We start from the raw sequence: 23,441 nt of genomic DNA, 5'->3' as shown, positions 1-23,441 counted from the left end.
TTTGAAATGTCTATGATTGGAGAAATAAAATTCTTTTTAGGATTGCAGATTTCACAGACTGACAAAGGTATATTTTTGAGTCAATCCAAGTACTTGAAAGAGCTACTAAAGAAATTTGGGATGAAGAACTCTAAACCGGTAAGCACACCTATGACTACAAATGACAAATTATCCCAAAGGGATGAATCTACACCTATTAATCCAACTAGATACAAATCTATGATAGGAGCTTTACTGTATTTGACACAAACCAAACCTGGTATTATGAATGCAGTATGTATTGTTTTTAGATTTCAAAGTAATCCTAGAGAAAATCATGAATCAACAGTAAAAAGGATTTTCCGGTACTTACAAGGCACATCAAATCTTGGATTATGGTATCCTAGAGATGAAAATTTTGATCTATGTGCATACACAAATGCAAATTGGGTAGGAGATGTGGATGATAGAAAAAGCACCACCGGCAGAGCATTCTTTCTTGAAAAGAGATTAGTTTCTTGGTTGAGTAAGAAACAGAGTTGTACATCTTTATCAACGGCAGAATCAGAATATGTTGCAGCAGCAACTAACTGTACACAGGTACTATGGCTTAAGCAAATGTTGAAAGACATAAAGGTAAAATGCAAGGAACCTATTACTATATATTGTGATAACACTACAGCAATTGATATATCTAAGAATTCGGTATTACATTCTAAAACAAAACATGTTTCTATCAAACTGAGTTTTCTAAGGGAAAAAGTTGAAAAAAAAGAGATAAAACTAGTTTATGTGAATACTAAAGAACAACTTGCAGATATTTTCACAAAACCTTTGCCTAAGGAAACTTTTGAATATCTCAGAGATCAGCTTGGAGTCATACCACCACTGGTAGAGACTTAGACAGTTGATGATTTTTATCAACCTGCAGAATTAAAAGACAAATCTTTTACTCCAATCTTTGATGAAGAAGCTACTTCTCAAGGGGAGTAGTTGGTATATTGAATTGATTGGTATTTTGTATATGAACTTGATTTTTGTAACTTTGGCATTTGATGTCAAAGGGGGAGAGATATCTATGGAAAAACACATTATCTTTTAAGGAGAGTTTGGTATTGAAAATCTTTGATAACACATGTTGCTCCCAGGGGGAGAGATTGTTGGTTTTTGGTATTTGGCATTTCTGTTTTGGCACTTTGATGGTTTTTCGATCTTGTGTTGCCATCAATGCCAAAGGGGGAGATTGTTGGTATTTTGGTATGGTTTTGTCATTGATGTCAACACCTACTAAAACACTAGCACTTTGGAGATCCAGCAGCATTCACCGGCAAGCAACTATTGCACAGTTACTAGTATATAGTTCACTGACAGGATATAATAATCACCGGCACTTGGAATGATATGGAAGACACTTGGTAATGTCAAAGACATCGTGTGGACACTTTGTTTTGAAGAATTAATCATTGGTATATTCATATTTGCATATTTTCTTTTACCGGCAAACAGGTCCAGGGTTACCTAGGGTTACACCGGCAGGATTATCTTTTCCAGATCAGCATGGCACGCTATGGAGATGATTTATTATTGTTCTAAAATGCATTAAGCCGACATGTTTAATCGGTTATTGCATCGGATATAATATTATTTGTAAGAGTCTTTATTGTAAAGTCGACCTACTAAAATTGGTCTTAGGTTATGGTATAAATGTAAGATCTTATTTGTAAGATCGAATGTGAAATGCGAAAAAGAATTGTGAGAAGGTATATGCAAGATTAAGCAGAGGTATACACGAAGACATCATTTGAAGGTGAAGCTAGGTTTTTGTAGAAGCATATCAGCATTACACCGGTACTGAATCCAGCATATGAAGATGTTATTTTGTGCAGTACATTTTTATTGGATTTAACTATCCAACTGTAGTCAGTGTGACTCCCATTTTGTGATTGAGCAGTGAGCTCTAGGCTGTTGGCCTTTATGCATGTGCAGACCCCATTTATGTACACTTACTATCTGCAGTAGTATCATCTGATTGTGGGTAAGGTTTCTCACCATGGTTTTTCCCCTTACAGAGTTTCCACGTACAAATATTAGTGTTATGTGTTATGGATAACTTTATGTTTATGTTTCATGCATTAATCTCGGTATAGCAATTAACTGTTAACACTGTCTACTGGCATACTTAATTGGTTTACTGGTATTAAGCATTAAGTTGGTTAAGTTGTTTTGGTTTGAATTTATTAGACAACTGATTCACCCCCTCACCTCCCCCTCTCAGTTGTCTCTGGGACCTAACAGAATGAAGATCAAGAATGTTAAGATAAAGATTAGAAGTATAGCAATAGAATGGATATGTTTTTGTTGATCTTGTATATACTATAGAATGGTGGTTATACTTTTTTATTGTTCTTGAGTTAGAAAGTGATGTTTCCAAGACACTCTAGTCCTTGAAAGTTTGATAGAGTAAGTTGGTGCAGAAATACAAACTAATGTTAGTCTAGAATTATGCTTCATGTTCCTCTGCATTTGATGATATGGTCTTGTGGATTTGAACTTAATGTTTATCCTCTATGAGCATTGCACTCCTAACTTTTTAGGTCCTTGGTGTTGTAGTTGATGAGGTTGGTGTTCAATTTGTTGACAGTTTGGTCGTCTGTTAGAATTGGTCTGGAAAATGCTCTACATTTCTGCACATTGATATTTTAGGTGTTGCGACTTGGAGGACATGCTTAAAATTCTTTGTTGTGTCTCAATTCAAGTTTCAGATGCTAGTGTTGTCTATAAGAGTTGATAGTGGTGTTTTGTTCATGGTTGGCTATCCTAGCCCTCTGGAATGAAGTGTTTTGTATCAATTGTGTTATGTCAGTATGTTTTTTGATATGACAATAAGAAAGAAGTATATGGGGATGTTGTTGGATGTTCAAGGAACATCCTTGCATGATTTGCATGATGCTAAAAAATCTGTTTGTTGCTGCATTGGTTCTTGTATGTGTTTCAAGGCAATTGCTTTGGTTTGGCCAACAAGATTTGTTCTCTTGTTTTTTATGTATCCTTGAGTGTGTCCGCTTGCATTGAAAGTTGTGTTATGTTGTACTTGGGTCCTAATTTGGCATATGGGGATCCATATTAATTCATCTGAAAGACATGTTTTTGGGCCAACTAGTTGTGTGCTACATGTTTCATCTACACATTACCTTGTTGTCGACTCTAGAGGATGTGTAATAGCGTGTGAATTATTTTTAATGGCTTAGAAAAAAGTGATATCATGCCTTTACATCCTCTCCATCTCCTAGATTGGACCACTTTCACCACAATTGTGTTTTGGTGGCCGACTTGATAGGACCTATGTTTGTCCTCTACTCTGGTTGACCTAATTGTTGATTGCAATGAAGATGGTATATATAGAAGATCAAATCAGTGTTGATGGTGTGGATGTGTATGTGGATCAATATATGCAATGCGCTTACATGATCATATCATTTGCAGAGTTAGTGATATGAAATTGTGGCAATATGTAATGATTGTACTGAAGTTGGTCGCTTAAGACAGGAATTCAAGAGTACCTTCATACTTGGAGATTGTTGGAGGTAGTATTGTTGAAGGCCTATTCATCTTGATTCTATTCATGTACCTTGCTCGAAAATAGTGGATCTCTCTAGCAAGCTCTGTATCTTGCCTTGAGGCAATGTGTCTCAGCCTGCAAGTCCCTTGTATCTTGCCCTAGGGTAGCGCACCTCAACCTACAAATCCTTCAGGGAGCAATGTGTTGTCTTGGCAATAAGCCTAAAACATTATTGTAATCTTGATCATATATTGTGAGTTGACTCTCACCATGGTTTTTCTCAATTTGGATGTTCCACATAAATCTGTTGTTCTCTTATGCATGATGATTCGTTGTTTTATCTTTCATTACTACTAATAAAAAAACATATAATAGCTCTATGTGCAAATGGTTTAAATTTTTCTATTCAAAATAAATAAAGCTTGCATAGGATTCAAATTAATGAAGCAACCTACCAACTAGCCTTTAAGGTAGAAGAAAAGAGGAACATAAATTTATTAGGATCTTGGGTTAAAAGAGATCCATTTTCTCCTTCCAAGGGAAAAGGTGGACCTAACCCCACAAGGAAGGAATCATCCTATGAAGTGGAGACAAAAAATAAAAAATTCAGACGGGGTCTCAAAAGTACTGAAGATGATTTTTAGACTTATAGCTTTTTATCGAAGCACAAACTTGTGTTACAAGTCACTTTCAAGATTTAATTAGAATAGCATGTGAAGATACTTATTGGGTCAATTTTTATTGAATGTAAGGTTGTTCAAAAAGCAGTTTGTTAAATTTAACAATTTCAACTACTCTAGGTAATTAGTTTTACTAGCATCTTAATTATGCTAGACAGTGGGAGTGATGGATTGTCTTTAAAGGCAAAACTCTGTATTTTCTTCAGTTATTCGGTTTGTTTTTATGTGAAAATATTATTGATGATTTTTGTGACATCTGTTAATTCCTCAAATAACCTATGCATCCTTGACAAAATATGATTAATTTCTTCTCAGCTGCTCCAAAAAATAAAAGAGCATCCACCACTTAATCTAACCTTTTCCCGTCCCCAAGTTGTCCCGCAAGTCCAACAAATAACATAGCAAAATAATACATAAATCATATTTATCTAATTGCACAACATCATGAAACGTAATTGATTAATAATTACTAAACACCCATATTCAAAAATACTACTTCTTTCATAGCAGCAGGAAAACAAAATTTCTAGAGATTTCAATCTATTAATTAACTTCTTCCAAAGTTATTGAGAAGTGTTTTCTTCCGATGCATTTAGGTGCACTAAATTTACCAAACAGAGCCAAATCAAACATCATCGTCCGCATCCCGCATCCTTCATAAACACAAATTTGTTTTTAAAAATTGCCACCGCATAGATCGAAATCTATTAATAGATAATAGATTCTTCAACTTACACTTTGACAAATCAAAATGTGTGCTATTAAAATTATCCATCTCCAACATGATGTGATCGTCATCTATTTCTTGAAAATCTTTTTGTAACACCAAAAAAAATCACAAACTAGCCAAGCTTTAGTACTACCTAAAAGACTCAAAATCTGATAATTTCAACAAAAATATTCAGCAGCCTCGATCTGATCTACTCGTGCTGAACCTACTTCTGATATTCTTTTGCAGCAATCTGTTGTTGTTCTGATCCTACTGTTCTGCGGCAGCACTCTGCTGACACTACTGATTGTAATCCTACAGGGTCCCTCTTGATTGATCTCTCTTGATGGTTCTAATGACAGTATCGCCTAAACAGTGGTTTCTTGCAAGCAGAAGGGTAAGTCTTCTCCGCTCCCACAAACTCCTCCTTGTTTGGGTTCAGGTGTCTCTCCCCCTTCTTGATTGGGGTTTTTCGGTGTTTTTCAGTTAGACAGGATTTTCTTTGGACTGTCCGACTGTTTTTTGGGGTTTGCCCCCTGTTTTGTTGTTTCTTACTGCCTTCGGGCTGTTGTTTTTAGGGACAGCACCCTTATGTTTTGGTGTTGTTATTGTGCTGTTGATAGTCTTTGACTATGTTAAGGATCAGCACCCTAATTAACACTGCTTTTCTAATCAAAAACAAAAATATTCAACATGCAAACTCCATGCATTTGCATGCAACATAATGCAATACACAGAAAAAAGAAAAAAACCCAACAAAAAAAAAACCTCAATATATTATTCAATAAACACCAGTTAAATTCAATAGCAGAGTATCACTCATCAATCCCAAACACACTGTCTAAAGAAAATCCAGAATCAAATAACATGACCCTCCTGCTAAATACAAGCGTTTAACAATCTCCATCCCAAACATTTTATTTATAAACCAAGCCCAAACAAAAAACCTTGCTTGGTTCCAAAACCATGTGCTAAATGCATGGCTGGCCTAGTTGGACTTATCTTTGGTTTAGAAAGATATGAAAGATGCCTTTGTATGTCATGAATTGGCAATAAATATTCCAAGATTTTCTAGTTCACAAATTTAATCCCTCTTTGCATGCTCTTAAGGAATACTTACACGTGGCAATGCCACATCAAATAGAACCCATTTTTACATGTGGGCATATTAATAACATAAGGTTTTTAAATAAAACAAATATTAAGATTTGCAAGGTTTTTTAATTAAAACAATATTAAGATTTGCAAGGTGTGTGACACCTAGTCCCAACAGTTACATTTACATCTTATTACCTTAGTGCCACTATAGGCATACCATGTTTGATAAGCCAGAGGTGGATGAATGTAGATGAATGTAGTGTGTGTTTAAGTGAGAATTATTCTCTATTGGGTGGAAGGCATCACCTACAACAGATTACTTACAACAATCATAAGGATACAGGGAGGATACCCTGGACTCCCATGAACCTACATAAAAACTTTAGAAACAAAGACGAAAACTTCGGTGCGCTGAAGCTAAATAGGAACAGCTTAAATGAGGATGCCCATACTTATTTGATTGCTAACTTGAAGCTGACATTTATCCAAACAAGTACATCCATGTTTTAAAAAAAAATCTTTGTCACAACCGCTTAGGTTATAGCATCCAATTATACCATGTTAGCTCTGCTAATATTAAAATGAAGGCAAGTTATATGAAGAACATTAATAATAGGACTTCAATTATTTACTAAATAAAATTCCTCGTTTGACCAAATCCTAACCATGTATGTCCCAGCACCCCGCTGGGACAAACATGTAATTTGCAGATTTCAGAATATATTAGTAAAAAGCAAAAGCTTTTTCGAATTGAGGAGTATAACAAGGTAGACTATCTTTATTAGTTGATAAAAACTATCCACGTTCAAGGATGCAGTCAAAAGGAGATGACACGTACCTACAAATGTTGTATCCTCCAACGTAAGAAAGCTCAGCTTTCTACTCCAGGGGTTAACAAAAGATGTGATCTCACTGAAAACAAAAACAGATTCTTGAGTTGCATTATTATCAATTTTCGCAACTTTGACCATTTCAAACTTGCTGAGATTTTTTCTCATTTTACCCCAAAGATTAAGATGATGGGGTCATAATATTAATGCCATGGATGACAGAAGGCGCAAGTTTCTGCTAATAAAATCAATCATATAAACATTATCCAATTAGCAATGGCATTTATCTACATTGACAGGTATATAAGTTGATACCAGTAACACAACAAGGAGAGTTTCACATTGCAGACAAGTATACAGAGCATTCAATTGACTAACAAGAAAACCTATTTTCATTTCTAGTTCTGGGAACCCAGTCTCATGAAACAAATCAATCCAAGTGATGATTTCAATTAAGGGTTTTGCCAAACTCATTCTGAGCTTCCACTCGAGCTTCCAATATTGGAAACTAAATCACGGACTAGAAGCTTGATCACATGTGCATGAGACGAATTCATGATCTCAATGCACTCCTCCAAATCAGCATCACTTGACATTAGCACCCACTCTTCTTCATCGTCTAGATATTTCAGATGAAATGTGCCATGGTCCACTTTAAAAAGTTGAACTATTTCATCACATAACTCAGAAAACCGCAAGCCTATATGCATTTTGAATCGAACTGTATCATCTTTATAAGTTGCTTTAACTCCTATACCTGAACCCTCATCTTGCATCTGCCTTCCTCTTCCTGAACTATCAACTATAGTCCTTGTAGGAGAAACTGAATCACTTGACAACAATGTGGAAGAACTGTAGTTTGGAGAGGAACTTCCTGTTCCTAGAGAATTAGGACATGCTTCCTGCCAGCTAATTGACCCATCAACTATGTCCAGCCCTTGCACTAAACCATTAGTGAGCTCCAAGGAATCAGTACTTCCTGACGTGGCCGGATTATCATTGTTCTGCAAATTCACAGGTGTCAAACACTGGCTTTCTGATATTCCTGCAAGAGTACCTGTGACTCCATGGAAATTAGATGTCTGACATTGATTTCTTTCCTCAACTGACTTTGTGTTTCTACCTGTAAAGTTTTTAAGCGAACCAACCTGATCTATTTCCCCAAATGCAGGAACAGAGCAGACTTTATCACTGGCATAGCCTATACTTCTTCCCAGATTCCTTTGACCAAGAGAGGAAAGAATAAACATTGGATTTTCAACCTCTCCACATTGAAATGAACTCCTTACGTGATCTGAACCCTCATCAACCTCCATTTTTCCTATTTGGTTGCTCTTGGAAGCTAGTGCATCCTCTTCACAATACTTTTCAGACGTAATATCTTGAATTGATGAATTGTTTGCTATAGTTGACACATTCTTCCAGAGTCTACCATTGTTTTCTTGAACTTTAGAAGTTCCTTTGAGACCAAATGGTGTTACCAGGCTTGCTGACAATGGTGTCTGCACTAATGGAACATCACCTTGAACAGAGGACCGTATTTTATTTACTTCTTTGCCATTAGATGTATTTTCTATCATGCGATTTGATTTCACCGTTTCTGCTACATGCTTGTTTATAAGTTGTGGAGTAGCCAAAGAAACAGCCCAATGTCCATAAATAGATGGAGTCTCACTGCACATCTGCACCCCTTGGACCACTGCAGCTGCGGTCATAATATCACCTAGAGTTGCATTTAATTTTAAGGCTTCACCTGCTCCCTGTACAGAATTAATTGCACTTTCAATCTTTTTCAAAGATCGTTTCACTTTGTTGATCTTCCGTGATGGCCATCTAGAGATTCCATGCTGACGGCAAATCCTTTTTAATGTTGTTGGACACACTGAAATTCAAATCAAACACAAAACTCAGTCATAGAATAACATCTTTGATTCTACCCATGGAATCTCCATAAAGATAACGCAATACAATTCATTTTCAATGCTAAAATATGCATCCTATAATGGATATTTGAATCATAGCTTACTGAAATTTGAATAAATGAGATTTTGGAAAATACTTTTCCCGAGAATGCATAATGATATACTGAAGAATTAGGATAAAGATATCTGACCAACGAACAAAAATCATCTCAAAGGAGACTATCAAATACAGTGGCTTCATGTCCACTGGTATACTTTCCATTTAGCATATTTAAATAAAAACCTACTGAGAAAACTGTTTCAACATTCTAAATCATTAAGATCACAGCTAAAAGGAAGAAAAGGGTGTACAGATTTATGCAATTAACCAACGAAAATACAAAAAAGGTTAATGCTCTACTGAAGTTCATAGATTTTCAAAAAACTTTTGAGAAAAAAACCAGCAAACCAAAAGGTTAAGTTTTTTTCAAAAAATGGAGGAAAAATCAGATTTTCACAAAAATAGAAAAATGCAAAAAAGACACAAAAATTACTGCTGTTTCTAAAAAACCTTTGAATAGCATATAGAGATAAAGAGAGCAAATAAAAATGAGAGTTTGGTCCATGAACTGTGGAGTATAGACTTTTACATTTCCGTTCATAACACCCGTTACATTGCATTGCACAATACACATTGCATACACTGCATAGTACATAAATGATAACTGGAAACTAATAGTTTTCAAATTTCCAATTTCAAGGTATTCCCACACATTCCCACATTTATACATTGCATTGCACAATACACACTGCATAGTACATAAATGATAACTGGAAACTAATAGTTTTCAAATTTCCAATTTCAAGGCATTCCCACATTATGCTTGTCTTCCCCAAACTTTATGCTATTTGCCCTTTCGCTCGTTTCTCCTCTTTTGCATTGTACAGCTTTTTATGATATGTATTATATAACTATTACTCCATGTAACTTGGTTTAGAGGATCTTTAATCAGAAGAAAGGTCTTCACATCAATTTTGTTCACATCTGAAAAACTGGGCAAGAAGGAGGGGGTTGCATAAAAATATTCAAATGCCAGTATTTTTATGAATATGTGAATATCAATTTTGTTCACGCCTACTTAAAAATTCAGGACTGGGCAAAATTTCCAAAACATAAAATAAAATAAATAAATAATATTTATTTTAAATAAATATTTACTTTTTAAAACTTCAAAAGATAAAAAAAATAAAAATATACATTAATTTATTCCTTTAGTTAAATAAATTTATTTTTACTTGAACGTTAGAAAAGGAAAAATAAAAATATAGAAAGAAAATTAAAAAATAAAATAGTAATAAATCAAATTAGAACCTCATGTATACCACGGGTAAGAACACATAGTGAGAGGAATTCAAAAATAATAAAGGAGAACTTTGTCTGTGAACAAAACGGTGTTCCAAGCCATAGCAGCAATGGAAATCATCAAGGTCATGAAAAATTAGCTGCTGTACAAAATTGCAAACAAATGCAAAAATTACGGACAAAGACAAGTAAAGTCTTTTGTGTGATCAAAAAATCATCCAAACAGATCGAAATTGTGATCAATCAATCAAATATCAGTAAAACTCGCATTTACTCACAATTCTATCATTTTTTTCAGATTTATTGAAAAAAAAAAGGTAAAAAAGTTGTATAAGACAATTTATTGATTAAAACCCATTTTTTTATGGGTGAAAATTACCAATTAAAGCAGTTTGCAATTAGTCACGATTTTTTCACCATTTCCACTTCTACGGTTTAAACAAGCCCCTTCCCAAATCTGAGGATTCTTTAATGCATTGACCCTATGAAGATAAAACTCTTATCAATTAAGTCCTTATAACAAGCACATATTGCAATGTGAAAAACCCAACCGCATAGCACCTAAGTGAAAATAGATAGCTATTTTTTCTTCTACTCTAAAAGAATCAAGATAGAGAAACAAGATTTCAGAAGCCAAAAATGTGTGCCTGCAAATGCTGCAAGCATTAAAGTAAAAAATCTCATCAGGTGGATGAAAGGGATAGGTGGAGTTTTAACACTCCCATTTCACGACAAACGAAACTTTCAATTAAGGATTATCGTTATGGATCAAATCTTGCTCTTGGCAATATGCATTTCAATGGAATAACCATTACTGATATAAATAATTAGAATTCATAAAACTAATTTAAGAAAAGATGAAAAAAAATAGCTTGAAACAGAAGAACTTGAAAAGGTGAAACAATTTGATCCAAAAAAAAACCATTAAGCTGTAGTGAGCAATTATCAAACAACACAAAACCATTTGTTTAGACAGACATCTATAAAAAGGTATGGTTTCAGTTTTTTAATTACCTTCTTTAATGTTTTCTTCATGTAGTTTTTGTTTTTTCACACTATCTGGTGCTACTATCTCTACAATCAAAACATCAGCCGATCCCAAATAATACCAATCAGAAATAGACACAAGGAACAGACACCTCTTATATTGTGAGGTATACATTGTACAATAAAGGTATTTCGGAGTATTGTTCTCACAGTTTGGGACCATCACTTATTTTCTCAAAAGATTTTTGGTAAAATTTGCGAGGCTGGAAATTTATTGTGTTGCTTCTAGCTCTAAAAGATTGCCTCACAGAAATTTTCTCATTTACGTTGAGAGAAAAATCTAGCTGACTGTGTTTAAATTTATCTCCATTGTCTAGCTAGAATAGTTTGTGGCTGGAGCACCATTCCTTAGCCATTCGGTAGAATTTGGAAAGACACGAGTCAATATGGGCTTCAGCTATCAGTGAATTTATTGATGGAGATTGATATTGTGACCTATCATCTTCTAGCTAGAAAGATACTGGTCCCCTCAAAGCTCCAAGGTGTCAATAACAGTCCCTCTACTACATCTGAGAGCGTAAAAGAATTAAAGGCGCCATATAAAGACTACCTCAAATGGGATGACTTTTCTACTGGAAGACATTCAGTTAAGGGCAGGCTACTTAGCAACTTCCCAACCAGCAGATCCCCAAAAGATCTGAACTGTGTTTGTGAGAAAATCTGATCAAATCTCTGCCTTCCAAAAGTGGAGGCCCAGCCAATTTGTATGTGACAATGGTAAGGTAATAGTTTAACATCTCTTGTTCTTCTGAGATTTTGCTCAAAATATTTGATACTTGTCATTCGAATAAATGATTTGGTTTGGGTTATCTCAAATTCCATACACAAGTGCTAAAATTATGGCCTTACTTGGGAATGAAATTACAATTAGAATCTCTTTATAGAGGAGGCCTCTCCTCATTCTGTTGAATCTATGGCTGGAATGCCATGGAAGGATTTTCCAAGTTCAGAGGCTTCCATTAGAGAAGTGAGATAGAAGCATCAATTTCTGAATGAGTTTTCAGTCAAGCAGAAAACAACCTATGCATTCTGAAGGATAGAGATTGAATGTTATTTAAAAAATTGACAGCTACCAAAACCACCCCTTTTGAAGTGTAACAGGTATTCAAAGTTTCCCAGAAGCGTGCTAGCTAGCCTTCACCCTCCTACTCCCCTCCCCTAGTTCCCCAAATAGGAAGCTCAATTTCAACGAAGCCTGCAAAGCAACCCAAAGAAGGCCGCAATTAGTTGCATTATGAGAGACAACAATGGAAAAGTAGTGATGGGCCCATCAATGTTCATCTTGCATTGGACTAAGAATGAGGAAAAAGTTGGGCACTAGCGGAAGGCCTGAGACCTTCTTGAAGTTGAATGGGACTCTAATATTATCATCTCTGCTGTGATTAAAGAAAGGTTCCGCCCCACGTTGGAAGCTAATTCTTAGAGATCAAGGGAGAACAAGTCAAATTTTCAGTTCATTAACTTTTTAAACTGATACTGTGAGGCCAAAAAATCATAGTGTTCCACAGAAACATATTTCCCCCCCCACCCCCAGGCCCAAGTCCCCCCATCCCCGAAACCCGTCCCCAAAACTTTTTCCCTTTGCCCCCCCGTCTCCCCATCCCCAATGGCCGTGGAACACTGAAAAATCATAGACCACGACCACCTTGCCAATTGCAAAGCTAATCAGGATAAGTCTCCTCCACTGCACGTGTGGAAAAGGAAAACTCAGATGATCTCATACTGCTTATTCAATATTTGACTTGACATGTTCAGAAATAAGAACCCCAAACTTAGGTGGTCCCACTAAATCTTCTTAATTCTACTCATTTGGAGGATTGTCAAATAGCTTTCATTATAACTAGTTGGCAAGATTCAAAAAAAAATTAAAATCATAAGTTGATCTATTCACACCCTTTACACATGGCTTATCCCACATGCTCGCCATTATGATGCAAAGTTGGAGGCTTTAAAAGGTGTCCTTTCATTTAAATGTGACACCTTTGTCAATAGATCTGCTACACAGTTGATTCTCAAATCTGTGTGCTCTGTACTGATCTTCTTGTTGCATCATCCCTTTTGCACCCTTCCTTGTGGCTCTGTCCTCATTACTGTCTATGGACTCTGTTCATGGCTTCACAAGGAGACGGAAATTAATTTTCACAGTTCAGAAAGGTAGGCTTTGGACTTAAATCAAAAATATTTTGGTTCCTAATGGTTGGTAAGACCTTCCACATACCAGATGCACCAATATAGTGGTGGCATATACAATTTGGCATTCATAATCTTGGAATGGATGATTTTATGGATTATGAGTGTTTTGTTAAGAAACAAGTTTTTCCTAAAACTATAATGGGAGGATCAAGATGTGAGTAATGAGAGTGAGAAAAACCCCAATGTGTTGAATGGTAGTATTTTCAAGGAGGTTGAAGGGCTCCGTGTGGCCAGTGTGACCCTTCCTCCCCCTCTCTCCCCTACAATCACTGGAAGAAAAGTTTGAATTCCTCCATTCACACTGCAGTAATCTACCATGTTTTGACAAAGAGAAGAGGAACAAATTGGACAATAATGGTGATCACTTGATTATAAGCTTGCTCCCTAGATCAGATTTCAAGCAGCTCCTATAAGAATTCTCCTACTAATCTCACCATAATGTCCAGAGCAAAGCATGCCAGTTGTACTTGTGGTGCTACACCTGTTCAGCAAGCTTCCCAGTGGGGAAAAGACCTTGCCAATGTGGATGAGCTATGAGGCAATCAGTGGGTGCTCTTTCAAAAATGGATCTGAAGGAAGGTTTTCCAAGTCAGGGACAATATGGTAGAAAATGACATAAGGAAAGCCAACTACCTCACAGAGGTAGGGCGGTGGAAGATCCCACTAATTCCTACTGGGCACCAATGTTTGTGGCTAAGGCAAGGGCATCACATCCATGGTGATGGGCATAGTTGAGACCACTCTATTCTAAATGCTGTGGGCACAGATGCAAACAGTTCCTTACTGGGCAAGGCAATGTTTGTGGCTAAGGCAAGGGCATCACATCCATGTTGAGGGGCATGATTGAGACCACTCTATTCTGATTGCTGTGGGGACAGATGCTAGCAGTTCTGGCTCTGTGATGAGTGGCCACTCAAGCTCAGGCAATGGCAATGAAGCTGAGTTGTGAAACCACCTTCATCAAACATGCAGCTTTAGTTTGACTTTGGGGTGTGCCCCTCTTTTTTGTTTGGTAATCCACCTTATAAATCCATACAGATGGCCAACTATCACATTTAACAACCAGCTTAAATTTTATTTTTGCAAACTGAATGCAATGGTGTCTCCAGAATTCAGCCTATTTTTTGTAATGAAAGCAACCTTTTGGTCACATGTCCAAGTTTCAGCCTCTTTTTTGTGATGAAAGCAACCTTTTGGTCACATGTCCAAAGCTACAGCCCATAGGAGCACTGGTTGTAGGCTTCAAGCTTATTTTTGCACTATGGAGGAGAATTATAAATAAAACCCCTCTAACAATTAATAAACATGTATATCAAGTAGGCTGCAATGCAACCAGGCCAGGCAACTTAAAGTAGTTGGAAGTTTATATTGAATTCTAGACATTGTTGTGGGGCCAACTCTTAAAGAGTATAATTTTAAAAATAATGTAGGCAACAATGCTGATACTTTTAAAAAGAAGAATACAGAAGGAGAGAAAACTCTACTGTTTCTCATACAAATTTGTGTACCTCCAATGCTTTTTGCAGCATCCTTAAGGGTTCCAGTGAAGTATTGCCGAAGAAGGTGATAGCTAATAGTTTTCTCAGTTGTTCCACGCTTTCGATCTAGACGCTTTTTCCCAGCATTGCCCTGATACAGAAAAGCCACAGTATATCAATATTTTTCAAGTACAAAACTTGAGAGCATTGAAGATATATATTTTCAAATATCTTCTACATATCTAAACATTGTATTGTACAGATAAGCTGAATCTAGGTTGCCTTCATAAGATAATAAAAAATTTATATGCAATTGAAAAATTAGATTATTATGGTAAAATGATTTGTGAACAGATATAACAAGGGGTCACATGAGAAGGATTGATAGTACCTTTATAACCACTAAACCTCCCCACTATTAGGTTCACATACAGCACAATAGTTCATGTGAAATATCCTCGAACTATGGAATGCAACATGCCTACATGTGGCCAATGTACAAGGATGCGCTACCACTAAAATAAGTTATAGCTAAAGCTTGCACGTGATTTCAAAAATGATGAGAAACAGATGAAGTTCATGAATCTGATGGTCCTTGTCATGTCTTCCATATATATATATATATATATATAATAACATTGTAACACAGTAACATTCATCATAGCAACATAATAACATTTATAAATCAGAATCTAGATTCTAAAATCATTGAATCAATGATCATTCATCGAATCATCTTAGAACTAAGAACGTAGCATCAAATGAATCAAATCGAATCATCATAGAATAAGAACATAGGATAGCTTCATGATCAAATGAATCAAATGAGAGTTCAAATTTACATTTAATACATTCATAGATATAATTCATCAAAACAATGAAAAGTATCACTATCAAGCATCCTATCATATATCGAAATATTTAGATAAGCAAAGGCTGCAAGTTTCAACAAGATGAAAAGTCAAAAGACTAAAAGACTTAAAGTGTCATATAATATATCAAGATTCAATGTATCATATAATGTCAAAGGACTCAAAGTCTCAAACTTCATAGTCAAAATGAAAAGAAAGATAGTATGTTTTATAAAAAATTCTTTTTTTATCCCTCTTGCCACCGAAAACGATCGTCTGTCTCTGGGACGGTCGAGAGACAGCCAGCCGTTCGGGGGATGGTCAACAATCTCCGACTACATAGTTGACCGTTTCCGTGTTTCCGATACCGTTTCCGAAAATTTTGCTTGATCGGGGATGGCTTGGAAATGTTTTCGGCCGTCCCCCCATTACCCGAAACAATTTGCATTTCTGAAATGAGTGCCTTTAGGGTGGAAACGCGTTTCCAAGTAACACTGGTTTTAACTGTTGGAAAGATCAAGAGCCCATAATGAAGCTACGCACACTCCAGGGATCAACCAAGAAATAAACCAACCACAAAAGAATGTTGCAACATGAGCAAGAATGAACAATGGAGATCGAAATGAAATGATTGAGATGAAATGCAACTACCTTATATGAATATTAAATGCATGATGCATTATGAAACTAATATTAAATAATGAACTATTGCACCCAAGATAGCTAACATGAACAATATTAAATAGAAGTTCCATGTGGCATCTACGCTATCCTAAGTAAACTTAACAATATGAAGACGTTCTAACTATGAACTAGTTAAGATATGACCTTATTCATACCAACAACCCCCCTTAAGTGCAACTTAGGGAGTAAAATTATTATGCAAATGATGCAAGACTAATATAGATACAATAGATTGCTCCTGGCAACCAGGCCATGTTAGTTACCCATGCACAACTAATCTCTCACAAACGGAGAAAAGGAGAAAACCTTGTGGGACAAAACTCCTCTCCAAAAAAGAGAGATGCAAATTATCTACAAGTGAAAGATGAAGTGATGGATGGAGGTCTCAACATCAATACCCCCCAAGAACTACATCCATCACGAGAATCCAATCGATAGCCTCTTTGCCCCCGTCCCATGACCCCTCCCCCCCCCCCCCTCATAGGAGGGAAAGAGAGACTAGATAGCCCCCCCATAATGAATGAATTGCCTATAAGAATGGTAAGTGTCTGAAGGCAAAACATGATCCAACGCTTACAAACCATTTGTCTCCCCTTAGGAAGAAATCAAACCATGTACAAATGTAGGTATGCTTCTCATGCAAGATGTGCTGGAAAAGATAGAAGCGTGAAGAATGACAATGGTGTCTCTGAAAAATTGCTTAGGTGTCTCCTTGTCCAAGTGATATGTGTTGACTTGGTGATCAGCACCTCCTTGGGGACTCGTGACATGGCTTAAACGCCTCTTGTGGGTTGAGTTAAATCTAGCATTTGTATCAGGCGTTGATAGTTTGAGCTTTTGGCACAACAGCAAACAATTCCAACAATTGGTATTAGAGCCTAGGGTCAGGGGTTCTAGGCTCCCTTCAATGGGTGTTGAAGGCTCAGTCAATGTTGAGGGGGAGATTGTTGACTTGGTGGTCAGCACTTCCTTGGGGCTCGTGACATGGCTTAACCGCCTCCCGTGGGTCGAGTTAAATCTAGCGTTTGTATCAAGCATTGATAGTTTGAACTTTTGGCGCAATGGCAAAAAATTCCAACAATATGATGATGCCACAATACAATCAAGTACATGCCCAATCAAAGAAGAAAGTGACAAATTGGAACTATGCAAAAACTGATGTAGAACAAACTACAAAAACAAGTATGATGTGACAACAAGAGTGCAATGGCTGTCATCAAGAAAGAGAGATAACCCCTCAAATCTATCCTCCAAATCTGAAGTAGAATAATGACAAACCAAGTCTAAGATACCGGATAGGACTCCATCCTGCAACCATAAAGTTGAAATATTGAAGATGACCTCCACATCTGAAAGACAATAATGGTCCCGTTGATCAAGAATGATGTTAGTCTCAATCAATGACTCTAGATAAGAAGTCAAAGAAAGTGAAAGTGGATCAACTATCTATGAAAAAGAATCAAGAACCTCTAAAGCAACTATAACCTTATTTGAAGTCTCAAAATACTCCAAAGTATCAAATTCCCTAATAGCATCACAATCATAGAGTATCCTTGCTAAAGGGAGAAGAGGCACATTGCAATCAGAAATAGGATAATCTAGCAATGGCTGAGTTAGAGTATCAAGATTTCCAAAATCAACAATAAACTCCAAAATGTCATCATCTACATGCATAGCAATAACTTCTAAGACATGATCCCTCTTGCAATTCCAAGCAAATTTCTTACTAGGTGTGCTAATTGAGGGAACAAGACCATACAAATGTGGCAAAAAATGAAGCCATCTAAGATGAGTGATAATGCCATCTCTCTATTGTTTGTAGTTCCCCCTCTTCAAGATGATCAAAGAAGGATGAAATGAAAAACCCATTATAGAGTATGACGATTCTTCAAAATCTCATTTGCCAACTTGTTGCCACATCAGGCCTATCCCGCCCCACCTCCTTTGCTAGTGCCCTATCCCGGCCATTTGCTCATTTTTTAGTATTCGCCCTTTGTTTGCAGGTGGTCACATGAGTGACCAAAAGTCCAACCCCCATTTTTTCATTTGGCTCCATATAGGTGATTTTTTCCATGGAGCATATCTTGGGCACACGGAGTCAATTTTTAGCATTCCACAAATCAGTGAAAAGCTAGTTCCGCCAACTCTGCAGTGGTGCAAGTCAATCCACCTAATTTTGCCATTAATCAACTTCTATTGCAGTGTGAAGTCAGCCCTCCTATTTGGACTCTAGAGCTCATAACTCTTTGCCACAATATCTGATTTCTGTCATTCTTGCAGCGTTGTAAAGGTATTGAGGAGCTCTATTATTTAGTCCATGCACTTTTTCCAAATTTAGCACTAGGTATTATCTATTGAGTTTTTGCATTTTGGAGTATTTGCTTGATAACTTGGACATCCTAACATTTGGAGAGATACAATTTGTTGGTGTAAATAAGGTTATATCCTTAACTTGTTCATAATTAGTACCTATTCACATTGTTAAGTTTACTTAGGATAGCTTAGATATCGCATGTAACTTTTATTTAATATTGTTCATGCTAGTTATCTTAGGTGTCATAGGTCACTAGTATACTCATATTCTTAAAAAAATATATGTAAAATAATGCCGAGAGATATCACATAATTGTCTTGCATGTTTATTAGTTGTCAAGAAGGACATAGAGCTTAATAATGCTGCACTCTTTCACTCTCATTAAAGATGTAATGGCTTCATATACTTAGAGACAAGTGGCAATGATTCTATTTTATTCAGAGTAATAAAATAATACTTATAGAGAAACTGAAACATGCATGCATTTACCTGTCATCTTGTTGTGACGTATTCACACTTCGACCCATTGCAAATGGGGACCCTTGCTTTTTTTGCTTTCTAGGGTTAGTTTTCTTGGCTTAGTCTTTTAGGTTTGTGCTATTAATCATTGCATTGGGGAGTTGCCAGAGAGCTCATTGGGATTGAATGGTCTCCTTGAGTTGAGATGAATTAGTAAGTAGTCCAGGTCAGGGTCTCTTTGAAAGCATTCTCTAGGTCAAGCCTGGCTCTAGTTTTGGGGTTATGCCTTAATTGAGTTTGGGAGAGTCTTTGCATTATGTCTAGAGCCTTGTTTGATACCAATTCCACTCATTTACCCTTCGAGGAGCAAAGAATATGAAGCTTGAGCGTGAAAACTTGGAGGAAAGTAGAAAATTTGAGCGAAATCTTCCTAGGCTCCTTTTGCTCTCCTAATTTGGATGAAATCCCACTTTCAAGGTTTGAGTTGGAAGGAGATCAACCTAAGCGCACCTTTGAGTATGAATTTGAGCCACCCTAGACTTGAGAGTTTGAGAGGGAATTGGAGAATTTAAGCACAAGCATGAAATTCGCTCCTGACCCTTCCAAGGGTACAGGAGCGAACTCTCCTAAAACCTCCCTTCTTCCCCCTAATTTGGATCAATTTGGTGTTTTTTAAATCTTTGTGTGAAGAGGGGATGATTTGTTCACGCCTTTGAAGTGCATTTAAACCAAGTTAAAGGATGAACCATGGAGGATTTTGAGCTTTGAAGCAAAATTCGCTCCTGACCCTTCCAAAGGGACAGGAGCGAATTTTCTTAGTACACCTATTTGCTACTTGTTTGGGTCAAAATCTTTGTTACTATGGAGTGATCGAGGGAGGGTTGATGTGTACATGCCTTGAGAATGAATTGGAAACAAGATTGAATGATAAAGGTTAAGAATTTGAGCTAAAATGCTAAATTTGCTCCTAACCCTTCCAAAGGGACAAGAGCAAGTTTCCTTAGATCTCCTCTCTTGGACCTAACCTAGATCAAAAATCTTGCTCCTATGCCTTGATTGAATGAAGATTGACCTATATATGCCTTGTGAGCGAATTCAAACAAGATTGGATGATGAAAATTGAGCCAAAAAGTCAAATTCGCTCTTGACCCTTCCAAAGGTACAAGAGCGAATTTCCTTGAATTTTCCTCCTTGCAGCAAGTTTGGACCATAAATTTTGCCCCCATGACGTAAATGAAAGAATGTTAATGCTTTGAAAGTGAATTGAAGAAGTTAAATGCACTTGGAACATGAAGAAATTGAGAATTTGAGGCTTAAAGGTCAAATTCGCTCCTGACCCTTCCAAAGGGTCTAGAGCGAATTTTCTCAAAGGGTCATGTACCTTCCAAAGGTACCAAAGCGAATTTCTCCAAGAGCACCTTCTTGCCCCTTATTTGGATCAAATTCATGATTCTATGCCTTGAGTGAAGGGGACTTGACTCATACATGCCCTTGAAGTAAATTCAAACAAGGTGGAGTGATGAAATATGGAGAATTTGTGCAAACTTGACAAATTCGCTCCTGACCCTTCCAAAGGGTCCAAAGAAAATTTTCTCAAAGGGTCATTGTACCTTCCAAAGTTACCAAAGCGAAATCCTTGAGGAGACCTAATTCTTCACCAAAGTCATTGAATGGTTGTCATTTTGAGCAATAGTAAGAGCAAATTGACTTGAGCATGGCAAGAAAAGGATTCAAAAGTCAAGTCTAAGATAAAGCTAAGTGAAAAGGAAGTGTGAATTGAGCCTAAAGGAGTAAATTCGCTCCTGACCCTTCCAAAGGGTCCAGAGCGAATTTCTTCAAGAGACCTTGTACCTTGCTCAAACCCTTGAACCAACCTATTCCTAAGCAATTTTAAAGGCAAATGACTTGATTTTGATGAAGAAAAGGTTGAGAGATGAAGTTCTATGAAGGAGGAATTGAGCAAAATGCCAAATTCGCTCCTGTCCTTCCAAAGGGTCCAGAGCGAATTTTCATTATAGGTCCTATCCTTCCAAAGGGTCCAAAGCGAATTTTCATTATAGGTACTGTCATTCCAAAGGGTCCAGAGCAAATTTTCATTATAGATCTTGTCCTTCCAAGGGTACAAGAGCGAAATTCCTTGTGAGAGAGGGTTTAGCTAATGAAATTGCGTTGAAGGTCTTCTTAAAGGTGATTCTAGTGTTCAAGCAATCCTAAGAACTATGAATTTGAGAGTGCTTTCATTTGAAAAGTGAGAAAACTCGAGACCTCCTAATTCGCTCATGTACCTTCCAAAGGGTCCAAAGCGAAATTGATCCTAGTGCCTTCTTGTTGATGGTTTGAAGTGAGAAATACCATGTTTAGGATGAATATATCATATGTGCTTGACACCATCTTTTGTTTGTTTTGCAGATCTACAAGACCAAGTTGGAAGGAGATTAGGCAAGGACAAGGACGGCCTCTTCAAACCTCATCATCATTAAGGACGCCCCGGATGCATGGAAGAAAAATCAAGATCACAAGATATCAGAAGAAGGATCTTACAAGCACTTCAAAGAGAGATGAGCTTCCAGAAAAGAAGGAATGACTTGACCGTGAAGAAGCCTTCATCAAGCACAAGAGGGTCAAGAAAGGGGTACACCATTCATCAAGTATACCAAGGACGGAGGAGGATTAACCAAGGACATCGCAAGGGTACGTTGAACATGATTGAAGAAGCAGATAGTTTCAGAAGAATTAATCAAAGTTAGCTTCTCATCATCATCATATTGAATATCAAGAGATACAACATTCCTTGAGTAAGCAAATGCCAAACAAGGTGGCATCCCAATCACTGTTCCTCCAATCAAAAGGGTCCACATCAACGTGTCCAGATTCGATGAATCACGCTTAAGCGCGAAGGTACAAACTCCAATGTACCTACCCTTGTTTCCTATTGGTTCTCATGCATTGAATGTAATTTTCTCATTGGCTAGAGGAGTTTGTTGTAACAAACCCTAATTAGGGTTTTCATCTTGAAATCCTAGCCATTGATTGTAAATCAATCAAAGCCATTGAAATGTAAAGAGCTCTCTATATAAAGCTCTGGCTCTTCATTTTGTAAAGGGTTAATAGTTAGTTAAGAGTGGTTAGAACAGCTAATAGTCAATAAGTTAATAGTCAATAGAATAAAAGTTAGAGTAGAGTAGAAAGAGAAAGCAAGACATTGTTGCCTTAATTGTAAGAGACTCCATTTTCATTGAAGATATGGTGAAATATGTTATTTCTTTGCAATGTGCATGGTTTCTCGTTGGATCTTCAAGTTTGATGGTAGATAATTAGATTGAATGGAGAAAATTGTTGAATGCACTCGTGTGGAATCTGCCTAGTCCATACCACTAGCCTCTTACTAATTGTAAGTGTGCCCTGTGTGGTCAACTGGCATTGAATGAGCTTAATCTCGAATTGTTATACTTACATTGTTCATGCATTAACTTGATGGTGATCAATGTTTGATGGTGTAACAATTTGAACATATTCAAAGCGTCCCTTAGAAGATTGCACTGAACTGGTGTCAAATTGTTCAATTTGATGGTGAGACCTAGCCCAGTAGGACTCCACCTAGTCGTTCATCTATTTTCTTACATTCTAGGTCTTAGAGTAGACTCTATAAATCCTATATCTTTTGATATTTCTTTATCTTCCAGTGAGTAGTTAAGACTCAAGTTCCAGCAAATCGAGCACTCAGGCATTGGAATGTAAGTCCCCTTGTGATTCCAACAAAATCACATCAAACCAGCTAAGCTTATCCACACGTAGCGACCCTACATACCAGAACCTTGGAGTTATTTCAATTGATCCTTAGGCAAATCTTCAGCATTCAAATAACTTTGTTCAAGAGAGGATAAGATACCTTGGCATTTTATTCTGTGTTCGCATGTGCATAAAAAACGCATCAACACATCTACACGCCAAATTTATTCAAAATCAATTTTTTGTTTATGGATATTTGTATGTCATTGTAGATGCCTCTTGGCATAATTATTTAATATTAGTTTCATAATGCATCATGCATTTAATAAGTAAAGCTAAAAAATTGAGTCAAGTTTTTTAAAAAGCATAAAAACTATTTGGGAGAGGACCAATGCCCCACAACCTATAAAAACACACTAAAGCTGCTCTAAACCCTGACCTAACCCATTCAGTTTTTCAAATTTCCTACTAACATTTTGGGGTAAAACAATTTACATTTGCAAGCATGAAGCGGAATATAGAAAAGAAAAGCAAAAAGGAAGGAGTTCCATCCTCATTCCCAAGTAT

At 36.8% G+C, this 23,441-nt stretch overlaps 1 protein-coding gene across 1 annotated transcript in view; it reads right to left on the bottom strand.

The window, feature by feature from the left end:
• Nucleotides 1-7,071: 7,071 nt before the first annotated feature.
• Nucleotides 7,072-23,441, bottom strand: part of LOC131033355 (protein NLP2) — a 35,681-nt gene continuing 19,311 nt past the window's right edge. Inside the window, exons 5-6 of the mRNA XM_057964567.2 lie at nt 14,868-14,988; nt 7,072-8,737 (exon numbers count right to left, since the gene is read on the bottom strand). Of these exons, the coding sequence (XP_057820550.1) occupies nt 7,326-8,737; nt 14,868-14,988 (1,533 nt within the window). The 3' untranslated portion in view covers nt 7,072-7,325. The remainder of the gene's footprint in view (nt 8,738-14,867; nt 14,989-23,441) is intronic.

The sequence above is a fragment of the Cryptomeria japonica genome, chromosome 10 (assembly GCF_030272615.1).
Source record: "Cryptomeria japonica chromosome 10, Sugi_1.0, whole genome shotgun sequence".
Taxonomy (NCBI): Eukaryota; Viridiplantae; Streptophyta; class Pinopsida; order Cupressales; family Cupressaceae; genus Cryptomeria; species Cryptomeria japonica.
The sequence above is the reverse complement of the archived record's forward strand: the minus strand, read 5'-3'. Positions and strand labels throughout refer to the sequence as shown.